This window comes from Hevea brasiliensis, chromosome 13 (assembly GCF_030052815.1).
Source record: "Hevea brasiliensis isolate MT/VB/25A 57/8 chromosome 13, ASM3005281v1, whole genome shotgun sequence".
NCBI lineage: Eukaryota > Viridiplantae > Streptophyta > Magnoliopsida > Malpighiales > Euphorbiaceae > Hevea > Hevea brasiliensis.
The window spans coordinates 9906009-9915126 of NC_079505.1; the positions used below are offsets into that span (position 1 = coordinate 9906009).

Here is a 9118-nt window from a genome sequence, read left to right on the forward strand (position 1 = left end):
AATATTTTAGGAAATTTATTTATGCGCTAATTATATTAATATTTTATGATTATATTAATTATTCTAATAATTATTAATAAGAGATTATAATTTAATTAAAATTTATTGAAGTGTTTAAAAATTATAAAAATAATTAAAAACATATTTTTCGATATTCCTTCTAATATATTAGAACTATAAAAAGAAAATAATGATTTTAATAAAAATTAACATTAAAAAATATTTTGAATTTAAATAATAAAAATACTAAAAGTATTAATTTATTAGAAAGAATCTTTTCTACTTCTCTTTTATTTTTGCAGCCTCCTTAGCTCTTTAACTCTATTATTTCCTCCCTCTCATCGCCGCTCCTCTCTCTCTCTCTCTCTCTCTCAACCTTAAGCCCTCAACGGCATCGGTTTCCAATCCATCAACTGGAGGTTTGTTTGGTTAATTGTTCGATTATTTTGTTTTTCTCCCATGATGATGTGGGTGATTTTGTTAGTCTTTTTCTCTATAAAATGAAAATAAATTATTTCATCATGTTTCTTCTTGGCATAGAGTTGGATGATTAGATACTTGATTTTAATGATATGAAGAAATTCTCCTTTGAATAGAAAAATGAATGAACATTTTGGTCCACACATTTCTACATGTGATAGTTTTTTTTTTTTTTTGTGCCAATTTTCCAGTCTTCTTTCTGTTAGCTTTATCTTTTTAGCTATCTTTGGTTTGCAGTTTTGATTGTTCTGTCTTTGGTTTGTGGGTTTTTGGGGTTTTATTCTTTGCCAGGGCTGGGCATCGGATATGATCTTTGTTTTTTCTCTTTTTTTTTTTTCTTTTTATCATTTTAAATTTTTTGGCATTTTAGCATTAGTTGGTGCACCAAAATCTGTTGATATTTAATATGTAGTTAGTAAAATATTTATGACTCTAATTAAGTGACTAAACTATCTTCAAATATATATATATATATATATATATATATATATATATATATATATATATATATATATATTTTCTCATATTAATAATTTTTCATCTTCTTTTATCTAATTAGACTGATATAACTTCTTATTAATCACCTTAATTCAGTAGCTCACATTAAGCCATATATGTAATCCACTTATCTAATTAATTGTATATCTTAAATTAAATATAAATATAGTATTCTTCATCTTATAAATATATTTTTTTATTTTCTTTAAAAATTCATCAAATATTTTACACGTCTCGAAAAATTGCAAGAGATTTTATGAAAATTTTGAAATATTTCAGCGGCTAATCGAGAAATTATAACATTGTACGATGTTAGTAATAGTAGCAACTCCATAAAATGCGCTTTGAGCTTAAACAGCAACACATACCAACTGGGTTACAAGTATGAGAAAGGCCGTGGTTGTGGCTGCTATATCTACTTTTTCGTCATTTCTCAATTGAATCAAGTCTTCACCCAAAATAAAGAATATAAAATTTAACGTAGTTTACCGTAAGTTTACTTCACCAAATAAATTTATTATCAAGAAATAATAATTATATGCACTAATTATTTTGCTCACCCGCAAATCACTCAAACAAAACTCACAAAATTCAGAACACTTCTCTATTTCGTGTGCTCTCTCTTCAATACAATAAAATGATCAATTAACTACACATATATATAGGCTATTAAAAAATATTAATCTTTTTAGCACTCTAATTATTAAACTTCATAATTTCAATTGAACTTGTACTCTAACGAGTCTGAAGCCACACTATTTTTTCTTTTCCCACAATTCCACTTTATATATTCACATTTTCTAATCTTGTATCATCTTGTCCAGGCAGGTACACCAGCAAATGGAAATTTGCACATACATTGGTGCCGACTTACTGGAGGCGGCAGAAAATGGCAAACTTGATCCATTCAAAAATTATGGGGCACCTCTTGATAGCCTACTGTCCCCAAATAAAAACACAATATTGCATATCTACCTTAGCACTCTAGGTGAAAGATCCACCGAGTTTATAGAGGAAATACTTGAAATTTTTCCGCCGCTGTTATTGAAGGTCAATGTCCACGGTGATACTCCGTTGCACATTGCAGCAAGGTATGGGCATGCTGATGCGGCAAAAGTGCTAATCAAACAGGCAAAGGGCTTACCACGTGAAAGCGGAGAAGGGCCAAGAGAGAGGGAAATGAAAGCAGTAAGGAAGATGTTAAGGATGACAAATAAAAATAAAGAAACGGCCTTGCATGAGGCGGCACGAAATGAAAGAAGTCTGGGTGTTGTGGAAGCAATAATGATTCATGAAGATCCAAATGAATTTAAATATTCTGCCAATAATCGTGGGGAATCTCCTCTTTACCTAGCTGTTAAAAGTAGAAATGTGGAGATAGCTTCTGAACTATTGCGTCATCCCAATTCACAATTACTGGCTTATGGACGTCCCACTGGTAAAACGGCATTACATGAGGCAACAATGTTAGACTTCGGAGATGAGGACTTCAAAGACGAAGGTAGATCAGTAAGCAGATCATAAACTCTCTCTTTCTCTCTCTCCATGTATATATATATATATATTTTGAGTGTTTTGTGCATTAGTGTAGGAAGTGAATTGCAAATATCTTTCTTTCCTGAAACTTTTGTCTGGATTTAGTTCACTGTTAATTTAAGAAATAATTATGTGAGATTCATATATTTAATAGGTAAATTAATCTCTTAAATTAATAATACACTGAGTTTAGATAAAAAAAATCCTTTTCTTTATATTTTTTTGTCAATATTATAACTGTAAATGACTGTAGCTGGAAATGGCGTTAAACAACCATAAGCACCTAAACCCAAGACTAAAAAGCCAACTTAAAGAAGAAAAAATGTGTTCGAATTTTTTCTTTTTAGAGTTAGCTTATTAAATTTAAATTATAAATACTTATTGCTTATAGGTTTATTATAAGCATTTAAAATTTTTAATAATTAATATATTTAGTAAAAAATAGTTTATAATTAGTATATTTATTGTTAAAATTATTAAAAAAATATTAAATAAAGTATGTGCTGCAATTTCAAAATAAGATAAGCAATTTCAAAATTAGATAAGCATAAATTAATAAAGTAATTGCTTAAAACAACTTATAAATAAGGTGTTTATACGTATCAAAATTAAAAGTTTATCCAATTTATTTTTTTATTATTTTTTACTTTTATTTGTAAGCTCAAAAAATATTATAAATAAATATATCAACATAATTTTAAAGCTTAAAAACGGATTAAATAAGTTTATAAGTCGAGACAAACATTACTAATTTAATAATATCATATTATATCATTCAAAATTTAAGAATATTTGACAAACTTATTCATCACTAGAATTTCATGATGTTGCATCATCAAATTAATTGATTTATAAATAACGTAATTGGCTAAATAGATCTAATTTCTCAAATGTATAAAAATAATTTTAATAAATTTGGAGGAGGATTAATGGTGGCTTAAAAGATTTTTCTGATATTATGCATTAATTAAGTAAATTTACATGATGTTGCATCGTTCAAGAAACTAAGGAAAGAAAAGTGCATTTAAATTGTTTATGTTGGTTGCTACGTACTGTAACCGTAACTGTTTAACACCCGATTTCACTAATAGAAAATTTATAACTTAAAACGAAAGGGCAATCAAATAAATTAGAGGAAATTAAAAAAAAAAAATTCTGAGCTTTTAAAAATTCTATAATGTTATCCTAAATTATATAAAAATAAATTAAACTATGTACTTTTATATTTTTCCAATTATACTATACTATTAATGAAGCCGTTAAGGAGGAGATGGCTAATCGTATTATACTACTCAAAAACTAAATCCACTCATTTTATTTAATTAATTAATAATTTAATTTAATTAATATAAATATAGATATGAATATATAGCTAAAATTTCAAATTTTTATAAAAAAAATAAAGAGAAATCATTCATTGTGAATTTCTCATTATTTTAAGAAAACTTGATAATTAATTAAGATTTTTATATGAATAATTATGAATTTGTTCCTATTGACTTTATTTCAGGGAAGAGAAAGAAGCTATTGGAGAAATACAGATCCATGGCCAAAGAAAAGGACCAAAAAGAACGGACTGAACATTACTCTGGATATACTGGTTAGTTTCTTATTATTTTTTTTTTTTAAAAAAAAAACTTAATAATTAATAAATTAAGGATATGATATTAATAATTATAAATTTGGTCTTTTTGACTTTCTTTCAGTGTATATGATGATAGACCAGCTATTGGAGAAATGGAGTAACTTGGCCAAAGAAACAGATGAAAAAGGATGGACTCCACTTCACTATGCTGCGTACGCAAGAAATTGGTTAGCGGTCCACGTGCTATTAAATAAGGATAAATCTACTGCTTACATCGCTGATAAATATTGGAAGAGGACTGCTCTTCACATTGCAGCCTGTCGAGGCTTCCAATACGAAATGGAATTGATTATTTCTGAATGCCCAGATTGCTGCGAACTCACTGACAGTAGAGGCTGGAATGTCATTCATTATGCAGTGATCAGTAAAAATGATGGAGTGCTAAAAGCAGTGCTCCAATATTCATCATTGATTTATCTTTTATATGGAGAAGATGTTAAAGGAAATACGCCTGTCCATCTATACAAGACTTATCATTCTCGTTTGCCTTCTTTGATAAAAAATGCACACGAAGACAATGATATGTTCAAACATTGGAGAACATTGCACGATCAAATTCAAATGGAAGGAGACTTTAAGGTCAGCCAACTAACATCTTATCATAATATAGATATTACCTTTTGGTTCTTCTTGAAGCAAAATATGCTATGCACTAACCTTTTTTTTTTTTTCAAATCACTATAGTACTGATGAGAACAATTCCAACATTAATGAATAAAAGGAATCAATCCTGAAACTATATATATATTTTTATACCCTTTAAAAAGTGTAAGAAGACTAGACTTGAACGTTATTTAGCAAATATGTGGCCTCTTGAGGCTCATCATTAGACTATCTATAATTTATCTATAGTAAAATATGAACAGGGAATCAACTTAAAACTAAATCTTTTATATTATTATAAATATTAATTCTGTAGAAATGTAATTAAGCTGTATATTAAAAAAATTGCCAATGTTAAATAAGAGGGAAATGATTATTATACTAATGAGTTTTAGCTCAATAATACCAATTGTGTATTTCTATACTCATATTTTTTATTAAATTTTTTATAATAATTAAAATGATTGTTATCCTAATGAGTTTTGGGTCGATATTATTAATTAGAATCATTTAGGTATTAGATTGAATTCTGACTAGAACTTACTGAATAAAAAATAAAGTAATTATTATATTTATAATAGATAAAAAATTATTATTATTATTATTATTATGGATGTGAAGGGAATTTGTGAAATGAATAAAAAAATATGCAATTAAATTTATATATTTATGAAAGGACATGTAATTATAAAAATATAAAAGTCTAATCACATGCAACTTTTTAAATAATAGATATGAAAATTTATAATATATTCTTATTTTTTGTTAAGATGTCCAAGTATATAAGCACAAATTTTAATTGATTTCAAATTAAACAAGATTCAAGTCCATTTTATTCATGAGGTCCATAATTTTATTTTATAGAATTAAAATGTTTTTTATTTATTTATTTGATTTTGATTAGGCGTACGAAGTCAAAATCTGATAGTTGGAGAGACAATTCCAATTAATAAGTGAAAAAAAAAAATCTTGCAATTAATTCAATTTTAGAAATATAAAAGCTTATTAGTATATTTTTAACATATTTTAAGAATAAATGATGGTTAATAAAAAAAAAAGCTTTCTTTCTTTTTAAGTAAATATTGAATTGAACAATACAAAAATGGTATCAGTAAGTTGAGAAATGGTACCAAAAGAAATTATATCTTATTATATTTCTAAAGTTGTTGCAGAGCGAAAATTTAGCATGGATGAAAGACATTGGCACTGGACCATTGGGGAAAATTGAAGTGCAAAACATAGAAGGGCTAAAGACAAAAAAAAATATGATACGTAAATTTGAAGAAATCAAAGACTCTCATTTGGTAGCTGCAGCACTTATAGCAACAGTAACGTTTGCAGCGATGTTCACCTTACCAGGAGGTTATATAAGTTATGAAAACAATTTAAAGAAGGGAACTCCTATCTTAAGCGGAAATTCAGCTTTTACAGCATTTATGATATCAGACACTATAGCTATGGTTTTATCCACTTCTTTCGTCTTTATCCTCTTTTTACTAGTGATGTTAGGATATCTGGAAAGATACTATTGGTTAATAAAATGTGCCTTCAGCTTCCTCTTCTATGCTATGGTAGCAATGGTGATTACATTTGTGACAGGCGCTTATGCAGTTTTAGCACCTTCTTTTGGATATAGCATTTGTGTCTTCGGATTGAGCTTCTTCTGCTTCATATTTCATTCGATCATAAGCGTAACATGGAGTTTATTTCTTTCGGAGGACGATGATGATGAAGAAGTTAATAGCTATAAACATCAAACATAAACTTTGTGAGTAGTTTTCTATATATTATAAAACTTTTAATTTCATTAATATTTTCATTATTTTAACTATTTTTTATGCACTATTGAAGCTCTTGGCTGACTGACGGAATCTTGTTCATTGCCCTTCGTTTGGAGCTTCGAGATAAATTTGAAAAGTTTAGAAAATGGCGGAAGGAGAAAGTCGACCGATTCATCGGGTGTTATTAGATGTCAAGAAAAAGAGACACATGCTTGCTATTACCTCAAGGGATGTAAATGGTGTCTCCCTTCATATGGATGTGTTTAATTTAATTTTCATTTTTATTTTTTCACTTTAAAAACATATACTCATTATTAGCTCAATGGCATATGGGTGGCATGTAATATCTTTTTATTTTAATTCATGTATATATTTACTCAGATTGGAATTTATATTTACTATAAATAAATAATTTTATAATAGACAACAATAGATTTTTTGAGCCTGCAGACAATGACATTGCTTGCATGAATCAGTCTCACCGAGAAGCAATTAATGGTGAAAACCCTGGTCCTATTCCTTTTGATGTTGAAAAGGAAGCATGGCAAACATTATCAATGGGTAGGCAACTTGGTTTAGTGTTCTCACAACTTGATGATATTGTGGTTAATTTCTTGGTCGAGCAAATCAATTCTGACATGTTGGCTTTCAAGGCTTCAAGCTCCTGAGGTTTTCTTGCTTCTACATTGTTTGGGAAGAACCTCCAATCTCACCAAGGAAGGAAGCTTCTCTCCCTTTTGTTTTGGATTTGGATTTGGATATTCTTCTGGGTCAGCTGGCTCTTATTCATTGTTTCTTTCTTGAAGTTTTCTTAAAGCTTTGAGCTAGAGAAATTCTGTGCTTTGGCCTTCCTCTCCTTTCTTGTGTTCTCTTTGTTGCCCTGAAGCTGTAAGCGTGTTGGGCATTTGGTTCTATGAGGATTTCTCCTTTGCTTCTCTATTTCTTTCAAATTTTTGTGAGAGCTAGCCGTTGTTTTTGGTTCGGGTATTGTAGCTGCTGCATGTTCTTGTTCTGCAGAGTTTGTTGTAGATTTTGTTGCTCCTGGTGTTAGTAGTATGCCCTAAAGCATATCATTTATTATGTATCTTGTATATATTTTATTAATAAAAGGTAATTTCACTTTTCTGTTTATATAATGTATTTATGTGTAATAGAAAATGTCCATTGGTTTTTCTTCCTCCAGTTGCTCCACATTATGGTGTGACAATGTCGAAGCAATGTATTTAGCCAGCAACTCCGAATTTCATTTCAGGACCAAACACATTGAAGTTGAGTTCCACTTTGTTTCGTGATCTTGTGTCTAAAAAGCATCTCCAGATATGATACATTGCATCTAAGGATCATGGCTGATCTTTTGACTAAAGCCATTTCACGTTCAAGACATTATAAATTAATTTTCAATATTGTAATAACCAACAGAAGTATTAAATATATATTAATTTATTTAAAAGATTTTTTTTTTTATATAGATTACTTTCCATGAAAAGACACGTTTTTAATTAATGAGACGAATAAATTATTAATGTCAATAGTTTATTAAGTGAATGATTTAATCTTATTAAATTATTATTTTCTATATATAATTTGTATTTGCATGTGTTTTATCCCAAAAAAAATATCATTTTAATAAAATAGTAAATATTATTGCTTTTAACAAAAAGACACGCTATTTTTAGCTTTTCTCACTTTGTGGGAAACATGATTAAGGGCAAAATAATTAAGGAAAAGGAGCTATGACCTGCCATGTGATTCCATTCAAAACTCATTGTAACTCTTAATGGGTTAATTATAACCCAATACATATTGAAAGATCAAATATTAGCAACTATATAGGAGAGTCTTAAACTATAAATTTGTTGAATTGTTGATTCCAAAGTTAAGGGTATTAAAAAATCATAAAAATACTAAAATTTTAAAATAATATAATTAATAAATTAAAACTAATCAATTTCTGTAAAAAAAAAATTTTTACTTTAACTTCTACAAACTTATTAATTTAACTGATTTTTAATTTTAATATTTTAACTCATGTATTGATTTATATATGTATTTTATGATAACTTAATATTATAGCAAATTATTTGTATTAACTTTTATAATTATATGAATTAATATCCTAATAAATTTAGTAAAAATTATAATGTACGTAATTAATTTGTATTAAAGTGTTAAAAATAAATTAATAGTTAAATTAAATTTCATATGATACAATAAAAAGGAAATAATGATTTTTAAAAAAATTTAAAATTATAAATTAATTTTCGATTATTTTTAATATTGTAACTTAATAGAAAAATATTAAATTTATTAATTTATGTGAAGGAAATTTTTTTTATTAGGAATTATATGAAGGAATCTTTAATATATATAGACTTTAGTTTTTATGAAAAGAGATGTTATTAATGGGACGAATTAATTTATTAATGTGAATAGTTTATTAAGTAATGACTTAACCTTATTAAATTATATTATTTTAGTATGAATAAATATTATTACTTTTCATAAACAGACACGCTCTTAGCTTGCTTTCGCACGTAGTGGAAATACGACACTTACACTGTCTAGACAAATTATA

At 27.5% G+C, this 9118-nt stretch overlaps 1 protein-coding gene across 1 annotated transcript; it reads left to right on the forward strand.

The window, feature by feature from the left end:
• Positions 1-336: 336 nt before the first annotated feature.
• On the forward strand, positions 337-6525 carry LOC131172061 (protein ACCELERATED CELL DEATH 6-like). The gene is made up of 5 exons (XM_058133003.1): positions 337-419; positions 1807-2479; positions 4025-4114; positions 4221-4738; positions 5935-6525. Exons 2-5 carry the CDS (start codon positions 1819-1821, stop codon positions 6523-6525), a joined length of 1860 nt encoding a protein of 619 aa, XP_057988986.1. The 5' UTR covers positions 337-419; positions 1807-1818.
• The last annotated feature ends 2593 nt before the right edge of the window (positions 6526-9118 follow it).

Bases quoted from the DNA above. Each gene is read 5' to 3' on its own strand.
- LOC131172061 (XM_058133003.1), top strand. From the start codon at position 1,819: ATGGAAATTTGCACATACATTGGTGCCGACTTACTGGAGGCGGCAGAA. The intron at 4,115-4,220 runs GTTAGTTTCTTA...ACTTTCTTTCAG, and splicing joins ACATTACTCTGGATATACTG to TGTATATGATGATAGACCAG. The intron at 4,739-5,934 runs GTCAGCCAACTA...AAGTTGTTGCAG, and splicing joins AAATGGAAGGAGACTTTAAG to AGCGAAAATTTAGCATGGAT.